The following is a 17,245-nucleotide window of genomic DNA, read 5'->3' on the forward strand; positions in this document are numbered from 1 at the left end:
TTACTATCATAGATTATCTAAAAGCCTATTACCAATAATGTAAGTCAAAACTATTTCTCTCCCAAGTGGATGCAAATCACGACTGCTAAGCTGAAGTGAAATAAAAGTAAAAGCAATATTATATGGACTTGTAATTTGAAGCATTGTTAAATTTTACATGTTATCAATGCCTATTCAATGCCCATACTTCTATTGCACATTTACTTTAGAAGAAAAGACCCCAAAATTTAATTTCATACAGCAGTTTTTTTTTGAGCTAGAACCCATAATATTGCTAGAAGCATCTGTAGCAGATGGCAAGGTGTTTTATGAGATTCCACTTTGCTTAAAAGACTATTGCCGTTTCTACGATAACATAGGTTAACATCAGTGCTCATTTTGTCAACATAAGGTGGTGGTGAAATGTTGCAAAAATACTTAAAGATCCATACTCGGGTATTTGTGTACAGATTTACATGAGCACTGCCCGTGCTGTCCACCTTGGGAAACCCGTGTCATACCAAGTTCTGAAATCTTACCATTTGATATCAAAACTTACGACGACTGCCCTCATCCAAAAGATAATTTTTATCTTTTGCTGAGTATTTAGGACTAAAAAATGCACGATTTTCAAAAAAAAGACCAATTCGCTGCACTATTGTGTGGCATACTACAACACAATCACATCCATAATGGTTGCAGTCATGCAAAAATTACCATGTCATATAATTACATCGCACATAAATTATCGTCCTCTGCACCGTTTCTTTTTGCAAAATAACATGATTTCTTCTATATGTACAGAGACCTAAATTACAAAACCATGCCTTCACTGCTGATAGATCCTCTCCTGGGCTTTTTTGGGGGGTTTTCACTTGTTGAACACGACTGTGTAACCAAAGTTCATCCGGAGTTGTTCAAAGAATATAAAAGTCAGTATAGTGTGTGGAGCCAGTCGTATGAACGCTGGCACAAACCCTTTGTAGAAACCCAGGGGTCCCAGTTTTGCTGTCTCCCACGCACAATGTGCTATACTCTGAAAGAGAAAAGAAGGAGTACACCATCACAGTTACATTTTGGTTACATTTGGATGGCGACTGATTGGCTTAATTTGGTGTCATTTAATATATGCATTATTCTTATTGTGTACTTGAAATAAACATTTTTCACCCTTGTGTGCAACACCTTCTCGTACTCGAATTATGTGCATTCATGAAGAAATGATGCTTCTCAAACACATGTCTAAGACAGTTTATGGGTGATATATTGAGAAGGTTAGTTCAGTGAGCCCTCTAGTCTGTTAAGATTTCTTGAGTCTTTGAGTTGATATAAGAATTTCTCAATAAAGTACTGATTTCAAAATCTTGATTCTCCTCACCCTGTATTCACCGGGCTTTGCATTCATCATCCTGGTCTTCATCACATCAAACGGTTGTGTCATCGCTGTTGCTATTGTTCCCTACAAAACAAAATAGAATATGTTCAGTCCAGTCCATTATGGATCACTCTGAATTATCTGGGCAGACTTGCAGCATTTTGGAAGCTGTTATCCGATTGGTTGGCAGAATCTTACAGTTGTAATCAAATAATACAAATAAACTCCCGAAGTAGCTGTGAATAGTGACAATCGACCAATCAGATATAACCTTGAAAAAAACGCTGCAAGTCAGCCGAACTTTTGCGATAATTCACAACAATTGAATCAATCAGGCATGAGGTCAGATATGGTGAAGGCAAACTGGGATGATATTTAAAAATTGTTTGCTCTGTTGATAATATTCATTCTTTTAGCTGTGTTATCTTTTCAAATCCCTTCAAAATGAATTTCAGTGCATAACCACATTTTCGTTTGAATTTGTAAAACACAATCAAGGCTGATGGCATGCTAGACAAAAATTCAAAAAATTCTGCAGGATTCAATAAAACTGTAAGAACACGTTGAACAGATGTCATGTGCTAAGCTATCAATTTTCTAAATGTACCCTTCACCAATTTCAGCAGGTCACCGTATCCTGAAAACAGACTGATAATCAACAGAATGTATTTGTAAATTTGCTGGTGGCTAGACTGCAGTACATCTTAGCGGTTTGCATTGGTGAATACAGTAACACCTACATGATAGAACTCTACATGGGTGCCATGACGATCAAACTGGACTCTACGGTAGTCTGTGAGATACTTACCGCACAAGTACTTGCTGTGAAGTGACCGATGATATTGTCTTTGATGACTCCAAAAGACAGCAAAACTTGCTTTACCTGGTCATAGAAGGCGACCTGAATATAAACCAAACTAGAGATTTAACCAATTTATTGAAAAGGAAACGTCCATCAGATGAAGTGGAATGTTCAACCATAAGACATCTTGGATTCAAATTTTGCAAAATGGAAGCAAAATCGGTGCAAGCCTTGACATACAACTGGAAACCTATATTACAATAGAACAAGTCATCGTTGATGACACAGTCCCCACTTGTTAATGGGTACTTTGATTACAGGTCCTCAGAGAGGATAGAGTCCTCTTCATTAGGTCTGTGATAAAAATACTTTTGAATGAATTCGCTTGATACATGTCTGAGTTGTAGTTCAGGACATGAAAAATCGTAATAAAATGGCCACACAGTGGCCATATTGGATCGTATCACAAAACAAATAAATGTGCATATGTATGACATAGGTCAATGTCCTTGTAGCAAATTTGATTAAAATTGGTTGAGATATGCCTGAGTTATGGCTTGTACATGAAAAATCATAACAAAATGGCCGCACAGCAGCCATATTGGATCGTATCACAAAACAAATTAATGTGCATATGTATGACATTGGTCAATCTCCTTGTACCAACTTTGAATAAAATCTGTTGAAACATGCCTGAGTAATGGCTCTGTACATGAAAAAATCGTAACAAAATGGCCGCATGGCGGCCATATTGGATCGTATCACAAAAAAAATTGACGTGCATATCTATGACATTGGTCAATGTCCTTGTACCAACTTTGAATAAAATATGTTGAAACATGCCTGAGTTATGGCTCTGTACATGAAAAAATCGTAATAAAATGGCCGCCTGGCAGCCATATTGGATCGTATCACAAAACAAATCGACGTGTATCTGTATGACATATGAAGTAATCCTTGTACCAAGTTTGAATGAAATTGCTCCAGGCATCTCTGAGATATCTGCGTGAACGGACGGACGGACGCACGCACGCACGCACGGACATGACCAAACCTATAAGTTATAGGTTTGTCATGTAAGTCCCCCGGACGGTGTCCGTGGGGACTAATTATAAACAACCAAACAAAAAATGATGGTTATGTGTTTATTGGAAAGCCAATATTTCTTGTGGGCACATTTTCAATATGATTGAAAAGAGTCATTGAGACTACCTGTATTTCATATTCTATGGGGTGAGTTGGTCTCTTTTATACTTTCCATTATTGCTTGACAACACCACACTAACCTGACCTATGGTTAAATAATGCTTGATCACATGATACTAACCTGACCAATGGTGGAATAATGCTTGATCACATGATACTAACCTGACCAATGGTCAAATAATGCTTGATCACATGATACTAACCTGACCAATGGTCAAATAATGCTTGATCACATGATACTAACCTGACCAATGGTCATAATAATTGCTTGATCACATGATACTAACCTGACCAATGGTCAAATAATGCTTGATCACATGATACTAACCTGACCAATGGTCATCAGTATAGCTCTGCTGGTTGCCATACTGGCTCCTGAAAATAATCTCCTGAAACCCTCTGAAAGAAGATGAAGAACATTAAGATATTTAAGAATTGTAATGTACAGCGTTCAGCATTGATTGACAGTTTGTATTCATAAAATTGTAAACATGACAAGATTTGCCAAATGGTGAAAGGAATCAAGCTAGAGTGTGCCTTGGGGGACAGATTTTCAGACTTTGCTGACCTGAGGCTTGTGTTGACTTATTTTAAAGCATGTGGAGTGAATATAAAAAACACCATCATTTTGTCTTTTCGAAAAATTGAAAATGTAATTTTCCAGAAAGTAAACAGAGTGTAACAGCCATTTTGAATTTCAAGAATCTGTAAACTTCGGCCATTTGTTTCTCTTGTCTAAAATTTTAGCGTGGTGAACCCTTATTGTTATACATGATATGAAAGCATTTAATGATTCCATGAGGAAATTTTAAGCAAAAGATTAAAACTTTCTGTTCTGAGAGGCATGCGTGGTACCTAAACGGTAAAAGTAAGTCTTATGAGAACAGAATACTATTTATTATTCAATGGAGATATAATGATGAGCAGACAGGAATTTCTGACAACACCAGACAAATAACATTAGTGGAAAAATTCACCCATGTAGGGTGCTGGATCGGCCATCAATTTGCTTGGAAACATGAACTTGAATATGCTACATGTAGTATAAAAGTACATGAATGCAAACATGACAACCAGATCTTGAACTACAGCACTTATGGACTACTACTTGAAATCTGTCGTGAGGACCACCAGATATATCAAATTGAAAGACAATTGTTTGCCTGCTCCCTCAAGTTTGAAAGAAAAATAAATTTGCTATATGAGGCATGAGGTGATGTATGGCAAGAAAGCACTTATGCAAATAAGCTTCAAACTTACCTTCTTTATATACTCTCCATAGTCCATCAATGGCGTGTTTGTAACTGTCAGGAGAGAAAACAGAAATCTGTGTGAGCTGTGCGGTATTGCAATGTATATTGTAATACTTTAGCATACAGAACCAGTGCATCAACATTTATGAAGTGTTTATTAGAGTGACCATTTGTACAAAAACAAGAAAAAAATTTTTTTTTCCTTTTCTGTGTCATTTGTAACATGGTTGATTGGCAGATTTTGAGACCCACAATGGCTACTTTTTTACCAAGTTCAAGACCCCGTGTTTGTCTCGTCCTCTCTACTGCACATACAGTGACTGTCTTGTGAACATATGAGAACTTCATTCCACTGCTTTTAAAACTTTCTGCTCTTCAAAAGTTTATGATATTACAGACCCATGCGAAAGCGAAATGTGTCTACTTGTAATAAGTTCCTTTATCAACTTTTACACGACCCAATGCATTATAAAGACTAAAGACATACAACAAATCACTGTCCCTCCATCACAAGACTGGTGATGGAGGGACTGTGAATAAATATTGCAAATGGAACGAATTCAGGTCATCTTACTTTCTGCGTTTTTCAATCGGCAATTTGATATCATTCTGCATACGTACATTCACCATATCAGCTGGGGTGCCGACAAACCCACCACATGCACCTAGATTGAGAGAGAGAGAGAGAGAGAGAGAGGCAAATAGCTATTGGTTGATTATTGTATTTTTGACACGGATAGGTGTTTTTTTTAATTTCTCAGTTACTTTAAAGGTATACAGTCACCTATAATCTAAATATGCCCATATATGGTCAAAGGGACATTCCTTTGTGATATTTAAAATGCCCATGTGAGGGCGCTGTTTTTGAAAAAGCAGCCACCCACTTAAAATTTGTGATTGGTTAGATTTTCTCTTTTCATGGTATCTGTGGCAGAATCGGAACAGGTGACAGTATACCTTTAGCTCTTTGATAACAGGTTTGACCCAAACCCATCGTTATCAACGGTGGATGTGGGCCTATTGATAATGAGTCAGGGGTGAAAAGTTTAACTTCTGTGACATCCTCATATTATATATCAGTGATATAGCAAATGAACTTCAATGGCTAACCCCGGAATACAATTGGACTACGGTACAAACAAAACCATGTGCACATCCTCGCTTAGAAATGTCTTTATTTGCATGCTAATCTGTACACGTGGGTTTATTTGTACCATCATCAAGTGATATCTTGGGCATACTCAGTCTGTAGGACACCACTCGTCCTTACTATTCTAAGAATAGAATCATTTAAATTGTCAGAGTGACTCTGAGTTTGGAAAAGTTGTTTTGCATGTACTATTTTATGATGCTATTCCTGTTCCCTATTCTGATAAAGGGATCATAGCTTTGTCATAACTTGAAGGGATCTTTGTTCTGCAAGGCAACCATATAAAATCAAATGATACTTGTTTTGTAGTATTTATATCCCATACTTCAATTACTTCCTTTTTTTATGCTTGCAGAAGGTTGAAAGCATGATATTCAGAGTGTCAATGCAAATATTTTATGTGTGTATTTATATGTAGTATATTCAGGTCAATATAAAAAAATATGTTTCCTTTATATTTGTCTATTTTTAAGTTTCAACTAGGTAGGCACAAAAGGAAACTATTTACAATTTGTAAATTCAAATGTTATTTTAATTTCAGAAATGTGATAAGCTGTTTCAGTCAAGCCAGGAACACATATTTTTTTCCTGGCCTTTCATTTATGCTTGCTGATGGCAGCAGAAGTTAAGTTAAATCAATGATTTGTCACAGTGAAACATATAGCATATTATTGCCTGAATACAAGGGTTTGTGTGCCCAAGAGCAGAGGACAATTGCCCAGCGCCAAGGGGGCAAACTGTCTCCTGCTACGAGGGCACATAAATCCATGTATTCAGGCAATAATATTCTTATTACATGCCTCTTCACAGTTAATGTTATATGACATTTAGCTACATGTAGGGCATTCTCAAACAATTTTACCATTTATCGACCAGCATCAAACAGGTTTTGATGAAAGTCAAAATGGCAGTGCACACATAGATATTTTACAGGTAGAATTAAGCGTCTACTTTGACGTCTTCGTCGAGGGCTTCACCAGACAGGGTAACTATGGAAACCGGTCAGTACATCGTTCACACAGCCCACTAACTCCCCGGATGTTCCTATTCAAATAAATGCACTGATTTGCACTCACATTGAGGCATGTAATAAATCTTACAAATGCATGAGTATATTATATACTGCTCAAACACAGGGCATAATGCTGGAATCCGTAGCACAATGGACTTACCTCCAAATGCACCGATGGCGACTTTTTGATAGAAAGGTATATTTGCCTTGGGGTTGCCACCTGATAATTCTTTCTTCAGAGTTTCATAGATGGCAAATCTTGTCATTGAATATGTCAGCTGGGGAAAACAATCAAAAAATAACATTTAGTAACCATGTGCACCAACATGTGATGCGTGCTGGTACATTTTTAAATTCATTAATATGCATTTTATTACATGCCTTGTGAATCGAATGTTGCACGCTCATTAATGATAGTCAATAGTCATCATTTGACTGAAAGTGAATCAGAACTATTTTCAACTTGACAATTTCAGGACTTAAAAATGTTTAAATTACATGTTATACATAGGAAATACTGTTTTTACAAAATTGTGCAACGAAAAATTGATATGCCATAAAATTATTTTCATTTGTACATAAACCCAAAATTTCAGAGAAAATCATGTAAGAGAGGCATTGTATTAAAAAATTATAGCCAACCCATGGGACTATGTACTCTCAGGGCAGGAGACCATTTGCCTGATGTAAGGAGGGCAAACAGTCACCTACCCTCGGGCACACAGTCCTAAGTTTGGGCTATAATATATTTTGTCTATGCATGATAGATGACGCCTAGGAATGCAATTATATCAAGCATCAGAACTCTATGACATGCATGCTGTATTTAAAATTGATTGTACAAATCACCAATGGCTGTAATTACAGCAAATCTTTTTAAGAAGAATCAGCTTATGTGTGAAATTTTGTGACAAAAATCTATCTACATAAATCTAAGTTCAATTAGATAGCAGTCAGCATTCTAACAGTTACACAGCATCATGCAATAGCATATAGAAATCCTATGGTGCCGGCTAAACTGGTCATAAGCAATTTGCTTCAAAATTTCAGTTTATAGGAGGGGAAAATACACCAAAAAATAATCCATTTTTTTACTGAAAGTTGTCAGAAAATCACAAATGAATGCTCCTTTACTTTCCACGAATTAGGAATCACTTGAGACTATAATCTTTTTATGAAGTGTTTGTGTCAAACATGGAGACAGAAACAGTCTGTGATTTATCTAGGCTCCTAGCCCTAGGTTAGGTCAGATTAGAATAGATTAGATTAGATTGAGCCTATCCAATTGAATTACAAACCTACACAATGGGATTCTGATCTCCCATATCACAAAATGTCTTGGATCTTTACCAGTCAGTTTTTGATTACGATAGGATTGTGGTGAAACTTTTGCTCAGGATTCAATCAAAATTTTACAGCTTCAATGCCCTTTAATTACACTTTGAAGGTGTACTGCCTTCATATTTTTTTCATTTCAGGTTGAATATTAAAATTGCCTCAAACTTTGTGTGTTTAATTTAAGTTTTCCTACAGATGTTAGAAATTTTCAAAGTTTCACGTATATTTCCCTTTGACATAAAATTTATTATGCACCCAGCTTTTCATTTCTGTGGATGCTGCTTATCCTTGATAAATCCCTAACCCTACAACATGAGATGATATTGCAGTCTTCTAGAGGAAAGGGGAGGGCCAGGGAATATTGATATTATATATTTGTTATCTATCAGTTGTAACTCACTGTAGTGAAGACAAACATGAAACTTCAGCAGGGTCAAAGTGTAGAAAATGATTAGATATAATTTGACACTCTGATTAGAATTGTCAATGAAAAAGATAAAGGTAAAAAGAATTTATCAGTGAAAGAAATGAAACAATGGTAGTGAGTTGACAATTCAAAAGCAGATTGATGGATGGTTGTAATATATGAAAAAAGTCATAAAACCCTAGATTTTTACGATTTTGCGGCCACTGGTTTTTACAAAGTTGATTAATTTGAATAGAAATTGAAATTCCCTTTACAGTACAGAATGTAATCTTGGGTAAAAATGAAGCGTGATGGTTGTGCTGAGGTAATCTGTGAATGGGTGTGCTCCCAAGACTTTGCCTTAGAGTTCAGAGGTCAAACCTGAAATGGAAACGTGTTATACGTGGTAGAGCTGGCTAGGGTATCAATCGCAGGGCACTCTCAATGGTGGCCTCTGAGCTCTTACACACTGGGTCACGCATGAAAGTCATACAGGTCATACATTCCGATGTCAAATGAATGTTTCATATCCTCTTGTTCTCCCGATTTTTTGTCACATTTCGTGTTTAGCCTGAGTAGCTGAAGTATGTTTGAGTTCATATAATTTGCCTTCCATGGCAACAAATGACGTGTGCAAAGTGTTTTTTTCAGAAAGTTGGACATGAGTGTCCGGATACTAGGACAGCTCACACAATCATTTTTCCAAAACGATATAAGTTTATCCCCGATTCCTTAACATGCATATGGATATAATTATGTTCCCTCCACCCACATTATATTGCTGAAATAGTAATAATGTTCCAAACCCTACAAATTGTCCATGTATGAGATGTATACCTGTAAAAAATGCCACTGGTGCAGGTTCACAATAAGTATCTAAATTACAAAAAATGCAATTAAGCAGTATCAATTAGTAGAGAAATTGACATTTCTCTTCTTGTGGGGATTGAATGTAATGTACAGCATGGATCAAATTCAACCTTCAAGAGATATGCTGAATCCCTATGAAGAAAAAAATACTTTAAATATTTTTAATACAGCCATAAGGATACCAAAATCACTGCAAGGTCATTTTTTTATCAGTGTGGAGCGGTGATTGTTCTCAACTATGCTGTCAATATTCCCTTAATTTCATTCGCAAAAATTACACAAAAGTAGTTTTCCTATCACTCTATTAGACTAGCATTGCGCCTTCAAGTGAAAAATTAATTGCACTGATTGTTCAGAAGCAATTACCGTAAATCACAATAATTCAAGCTCAGATTTATTCATGCAAATGTAAAGGACATATCTACACAGGTGAAATAATGTTAGATAATATTAATTATATAACCATTGATGCATATATTTGTACAACAATGCTCAGGGTACACGGGGCACCTGTAAACGGTAATACATTCTTGATTTGACACAAAACAATAAAAAGAACACGGAGAAACTAGTATAAATTCTTTTTGATAATTTTACAGCATTGTGCAAATTTTTATGTGGTAGCTACATCCTGCATAAATTGACCAGTGTGTGTCCAGTTCATTGCCTACCTGTCTGCAGACCGACGCACTAATTCCATTGTACAGAGCTCTGATGCCTTGGTTGCGTACAATGTCCACAGCTAACCGGGCTGCACTTGTCCTTCCCTTCTGCTGTTGTGTTTGTAAGTGTACCTTTAAAGATAACGAAAAACCATTCTTTAGTTAGTGCCCTGAGTCCACAGTATGTAGTATTATCACATATTGTAGCTGTGTGATTAGCAATGGTCCTATAGAGTATTGTTTGTAGATAGGAAAGTTTATTCCTGTTAACAATGCTATTAATAACAATACACCATAATTCTACTGTGCATTTGGAAAATGCTTTTGTGTTTAAATGCTTTATGCACTGAATGGACAAATTTGCAATGGCAGAACAACATAAAGTCTAACTGTCAGACAGCCTTCAAATAGCATAAAAGTTAGAGAGGTGCCCTGTACATGTATGGTATTTCTCACAATGAACACTGAAAAGAAAAGCTGGCAGTATTCCAACTTATAGTACTATCTTGCCCAGTAATGCTGAGCAAACTATATCTGCTTTGAAAATGAGTTGAAATGAAAGGACTGACTGGTATGACATCTGCTCACATACATAAACTTATTGTTCACAATCACTTCGTCAGCGGGTTCTCAGTCTATCGAAGATGTCAAAATGTTGATGTTTGAATGTAAAACTGTTAAAAAAGATCAAAGAGAATGTTTGACATACAAAAAATATGGAAAGATTACATAATGGACACTGATAAAAACAGGGGAAAAAACTAGCAATGTTTTTGCACACCTTACTTAATCAATGATTTAACGGAATACAGACAGCCTGATGTTAAAACTCTGGCAGTGATTTTTCTAGACAACATGACCGACTACTTCAAACTTATAGTTTTTCTTCTCTTTTTTTGGAAGGGGATTGATGGGTTTAAGACATCTTTAAATCTGTTCATGCTTTACGATATTGTGAAATTTGTCCATTATTTATATCATTTAACTAAAAAAATAATACTGGCATTCCTTTGTTTATATATATATATATATATATATATATATATATATATATATATATTATATATATATATATATATATATATATATATTTACATATACATATATCTATGTGTGTGTGTGTATATATATTATATATATATATATATATATATATATATATATATATATATATATATATATATATATATATATATATATATATATATATATATATATATATGTATGTATTCCACATGCATTTTGAAAGAGTTTATGATTGATAATACAATGGCAGTAGCATATTCTTGTTTATAGAGTGCAGTGCAGAATGATGTATTACTGTGTGTATTACTTTGGCAGAATAGACTGGCAACCGAACGATGTGTCTGATAGAGAATGTATTCATCATTGCAACAAGGGCGGAGACCCTACAGGCCTGCACTAAAAAAAAACTGTTTACAGGGTGAAGTTCTGAAAACCATGGAGGCGGACTGAAAAGCACACATTCATTGATGTGCATTCATTCAACCCGTTTGTCAGTGCTAATTTTTAGCGATCAGTTTTTCAATATACATGGTTCATGTTATGCAGAGAGGGGTATTAGTTGGCACATGCACAGATAAGGATAACTAGTTCCATGTGGATAACTAGTTTCTAGTTCCATGGTGGTAGTAGGAGGGTAGCCCTATGAGTATGGCGAGAGTGTCCGGCTTTGGCTACGTCGCCTCCCACCTCCGCGGAGGTGGGAGGCGGTGTGTAGCCAAAGCCGGACACTCTCTCCATACTCGTAACGGTAAGGCTAGTAGGAGGGCTGTCTATGCACCGTCCACTCGTACTCGTGCGGGTATTGAACTGTTGGGCCGTACAGTGAACTCCCACTACTACGAGTCTACGGCACCAGAATCAGGCCAGATCCATGAGGCAGGACTTGTCCATCAACGTTTCGCTGTATTGCCACGTGGCCACCCCATTCAATGTTTATGTGTTTAAATTTCAAATGATCACACACTATCATTGAGCGAACTACACGTGGAATGGCTGGACAGAAGTAACTGTGAACAATCGACTCATATAATAAGAATCGCTAGTCTGAACGAAGCCGAGTACCCTGTTGACATCTCTCAAGATTTGAGTACGGGTCAAACTTCCGTACCGCGGACGTCCGGTTCAATGGGTCCTTGTAGTAGTGTACAAATCTCATTGCCACTACGAAAACAATCAAGACAAGACAGGCCTCGCAACACGAGGCGTTGACCCACTTTGGGGAATCCTCCGCTAGTATTACATCGCATGGATATGGATTCTCGGTTGACCGCTAGGAGACCTTACGATCGTCACACGTACGCATAGTACGTGTGAGGACCGATAACTTTCACTGTAAACACCAGCAAAACGGGATGACGGGCAAAATTTGTGTATAAAATCCCTAATTCTGTCATTAAGTGACTAATTACCTTCAACAGATCCAGGGGATGGGTGCAGCAAGCGGCCCCGGCAGATGCTAGACCGCCAAAATACCATCGTCCAACCTTGGCCGTTTCTTGCGATCCCTCTTCCCCCATCACTACCTCCTGTCGCTCGATATCGTGGTGTGCTATGTTCTCGGGCATGACGGCGCTTTTTTTCCCAATCACAATAGGTATGGTCGGTCAGGTGACCTTTGTATTTAAATACGCCGGCTTTCGATCAAATCGTACTGATATAGCGCAGCAGCATGCACAGAGCGCGTACGAGCTGTCTGCGTGATCAGCTGGCCTGGCCTGGAGTGTGACGTAAGCGCCGATAATGGTTGCGGAGCGGCGGCGCAGCGCAGACAGGTCATTGACACTGTGCTCACCTCAGTCAGGGAATGTCGATGTAGGCTATGTACACCCCCACAAACACAGATATATATATATATATATATATATATATATATATATATATATATATATATATATATATATATATATATATATATATATATATATATATATATATATATGTAAATTCTTAATCCCTAGGACTACTCTTTGGTCATTCTGTCTTCCTGCCCTGTCTATTGTGTTTTTCTCTCTCTTAATGTAGTCTTGTCCTTGTCCTTGGTATTCCCTTTCTCGTTATTTTTAAAAATGGGATTTTAAAAGGCTTAGCTTTGATCATATGACAGATATGAATTTAAGATAAAATTATACGTCCAATTGTAAAAATCATTACAGGTCTCCATCTTAAATCTACATGTCACAATTAATATTCAAATGTGACTGTGACACGTCGCAAACCCATCACAGGAATTCTTATTTTTCCTTCATTTTGTGATGACTACCTTCACCTTTCGAAATATAATTCAAATATATTCTTGTTTTCCTCCAATCTTCATAAACATCCTCGTAATACGTAATTAGCATATTTTTGTATTTGTCGCAAATATGCTTTGTATTCATGATTGAGATCTTATTTTAATTAATGATTTTGCTGGTGCCAGTGACTGGGTGTGCATAAACCTTCGTCAGAGCTAGAGACAAACTACCCTTGTAACCAGCGTGCGAAATTCACGCTAATTAGATGGTCCGAGACCAGCTGTTTTCATGCCGGATCAGTAACTCTTGAAAGATGTCCTGCTGTTCCTTAAGACGCGGGCCAGTTTCTTTCCCTTTATGTAAAGAAGTTTACCAGAATGTTTTGATAAGCTAAATACCTGACAAAATTATTTGAAGTTACGAAATGTATTCTTTCAAGAGATTTGCAAAACGTGAAATTCGCAAATAAAAAGTGAACAGACTGATAGGTACTGTATCAAAGCCAAAGACCTCACCTCACGCTTTCTCGCGAGAGTAGTGGTGCTATTCAATATGCACATCAACTACCGTGTCTGACCCTAATCCATTTGTCATGCTGAAATTTGGAGTATTTTTTTGTCAACACAGCTTATATGTGTGTAGTGATCATTGTTTATTGTTTACAAATGAATTCTAGTCCAGATTGAATACAATTTTCAACAATAACAATGTAGATTGTACTCATATATGTTGTGTTGAGATGCTAAATACTTGGCATTAAATTACAGTTTAGCGATTCAATGCAGAAAGTGTCAGCTTACGGAAAACCACAAAACAAAAGTTCTGAAAAAATAGCCAAAAGATGCAGCTTATGGAGCTTAGCTGGGATAGAGATCTGGTCGTGGTCATAAAAGAGTTAAGTAATAGTTTAGCGTATCGACCATGTTGCGTGTGTCAAGGACAAGGTAAACTGGATTTCGAGGACACTTCAATATTTCACTTTTGTATATCGGATATTTACAGCTACTGGACAACACAGTATCGAAATTAGAACTGTTTGGTCAGATCATAGAACCCCGAAAAACTATGGTCAGATATGTGAGAGGGGGAAATCTCCGATATTGGATATTTACCCACCGTTTTAGACAAGTCTAGTATCGTGAGAGTCGGACTACTGAAGTCGGGCTTGGCTAGACCGTGACCGCGGGGCCAAATCTGTAAGGTAGTGATCTCCCTGATATACATCGATTATTTGCCCGCGATTTGACAAGTATAGTATCGTCTAGTATGGAAGTTAGAGCCAAAATGATGAAGTCGGGCTTGGCAAGCTTAAGATCTGTGAGGTGGCAAATCTCCGACATAAATCAGACATTTGTCCCGAAATCGCCGATAAACATCGGTGATTTTCCATAGACCAGACGTAGGCGAGTCATTCTGGTGACGATATTAGGGTCCCAATCGCCGATAAATATCGAGTAAATATCTGTGATTCCCAGATCTGGCGCGTCGAGACGCAATGCAAGACATTCAAGAATTGCATAGTATCGTTTACTATAAAGAGTCCCAAAATCGCCGATTTGTATTAGCCTGGGCTAATATATCGGCAGTTTCTCAAAGTCGGCGTGCCGCGACAGAAGGCAAGTCATTTTTGTAAAGTCCAGTATCGATATTAGACCCGATATATAGATTGTTATGTATGACAGAAATATGTCGGACGTCGAACTTAGCTTCGATACTAGAAAGTTAATGTCCGATATCTAAACATTGTGCGAAGTATATACCGTCTTCATCGTATTTTGACCTTGATGACCATTTGCCTTGGTCACTGTAAAAGATTACGTTTACATTTTAAATTTGTGATTCGTCTTTTAACGTGGGTTTCAACACTTCAGTATTATTTCTCCTTATCCTAGCGCCCAAGAGGTAAAAGTGTGATGTATAGAATTAAAAAATACCTTAGTCTCTTTAAAAATTCAGATGTTAACATTGCACTTAGAATATTTGATTGTAAAATTTTACCAATTCTTATGTATGGTTGCGAAGTGTGGGGCTTTCACGAGGGTCCTGATGTGGAAAATGTACACACCCTATTTTGTAAATTCATTTTAAAAGTTGGTACCAGTACATGTAATTATGCTGCTTTGGGAGAACTTGTTAGAGTGCCTCTACGAGTCATGAGGCTTGGTCGTATTGTTAAATACTGGCTCAAATTAATTTGTAGTGATAATGCCACATATATTAAAATGTGTTACAATTACCAATTTGAAATGGCTGAGAAGGGATACAGTTGTTGGGCTTACAATGTTAAGCATTTGTTGTTAACTTATGGTTTTGGTATTGTATGGGATATGCAAGCCGTAGGTGACGCATCATCTTTCTTATCTGCATTTAAGCAAAGATCTTTTGATATTGGCTTCCAACGATGGAACACGAACCTTCACAATACTTCCAAGTTAGATTCATATCGCCTTTATAAAAACAACCTTGTGCTTGAGAAATATTTATGTGTTATTAACGTGGAGATATTTAGAAGAGCATTATGTAAATTTCGAGTACTGTCGAATCATAACTTGCGTATTGAGAGTGGTCGATTTGAAAATATTCCAAGGGAAGCCAGAGTTTGCCAGTTGTGTAATGACAATCAAATAGAAAGCGAGTTTCATTTTTGTTTAGCTTGTCCAGTGTATAATGACTTAAGAAAACGTTTTCTTCCGTCTTACTGTCATGACTTACCAACAGAAACGAAGTTTGCGAATCTTCTCAGTTCACAACATCCTAGTACTATTATCAATTTATCTAAGTTCATCTTTTATAGTTTCAGACGAAGAGAAAACTTATTATCCACGAGCAACAACGTATAACTGCCCCTAAGTTTGTCTGTATTTTTTTACAAGGATTGTAAGAAAGGCCGGTGGCCTATATTACTGAATAAACATTGTATATATATATTTCTCTTCATCAGTTGCGCCCCTAATTTTTTGTATTCCCTTCCTTGAATTTGATGATGAGTCCCTCAAAGGGGGGCAGCCAGAATCGCTTTTGGAAGAGTCAAGTGTTGTATTGACTCCATTTGTGTGTGATCCGGTGCTTGTGCGGCTGCCAAAACTTACTCATCTCTGATCAGAGTTCTGGATGCTTAGCATTTTCGTGTTGGGACATATTTCAAGCCCACGCTTGTGCTCTTTTTTCAATGTTAGAAATGTTTGTTGTGAAAAGCTATTCTAGGAAATAAAAACGTTTTATGTGTTAGTGCTTAACCTTTCACTGATGTTTTTTTAACACTGAGATCAGTTGCCCCAATGGAATTTTTGGTCAGACTCAGAGTCACCTATGTCTGTTGTCAGGCATTATTGCTTTCAACCGGCTTAACGAAGAGCACAAGAAACACTGCATTGTAATGATATAGTTTAGTTTTTATACTTTTGACCAATAAACCGATTGGAAGGTTAAAATTTATGGGACTGATCTATGTTGTGTTTTTTTTCTGTGATTGTTTATTTTTGCCGGCTGGTAGGTATTCCCATTTCCTCGAACACATGACATAAAAGCTACACATGTGCAATTTTCTGTCTTGACCTCACTAAAATGGCCGTGCAGCTAACCTATTAAGTGGCCTGGAGGGACTGGAGTAACCCTCATCTTTCATTGGCTTGAAGATATGGAAGGACTGTGATCAAAGAATACAAAAAGAGGTTAAAAAAAGAGTTTTTATTCGATCCATTGGTTCAGGCTTGTTTCCCATGTAAAATAAATCAAGTCATGGCAGTCCAATTTGATTGGTACCGATGAACTTTCCCGTTTCTGCTTTACACAGAGACTCTAGAGCAGCTAGTGTGTGAATAGTTTTTCACTGAATAAAGGTTGTAAGATGTGCCGCCCAGGAAGCTGAATAGAAAACTTGTTGAATACTTATATGGGTATTCAATTTCACTTGTGTCTATATATCTGTAATA

The 17,245-nt window shown here is 37.0% G+C and overlaps 1 protein-coding gene across 1 annotated transcript; it reads right to left on the reverse strand.

Moving 5' to 3' along the window:
• Window positions 1-845: 845 nt before the first annotated feature.
• On the reverse strand, window positions 846-12,793 carry LOC139151751 (mitochondrial dicarboxylate carrier-like). The gene is made up of 9 exons (XM_070724730.1): window positions 12,489-12,793; window positions 10,063-10,185; window positions 6,938-7,055; window positions 5,190-5,280; window positions 4,623-4,666; window positions 3,691-3,761; window positions 2,163-2,255; window positions 1,358-1,438; window positions 846-1,015 (listed from the first exon to the last, which is right to left on the reverse strand). Exons 1-9 carry the CDS (start codon window positions 12,642-12,644, stop codon window positions 851-853), a joined length of 942 nt encoding a protein of 313 aa, XP_070580831.1. The 5' UTR covers window positions 12,645-12,793; the 3' UTR covers window positions 846-850.
• Window positions 12,794-17,245: the final 4,452 nt, after the last annotated feature.

This window comes from Ptychodera flava, chromosome 15, assembly GCF_041260155.1.
Source record: "Ptychodera flava strain L36383 chromosome 15, AS_Pfla_20210202, whole genome shotgun sequence".
Classification (NCBI taxonomy): Eukaryota; Metazoa; Hemichordata; class Enteropneusta; family Ptychoderidae; genus Ptychodera; species Ptychodera flava.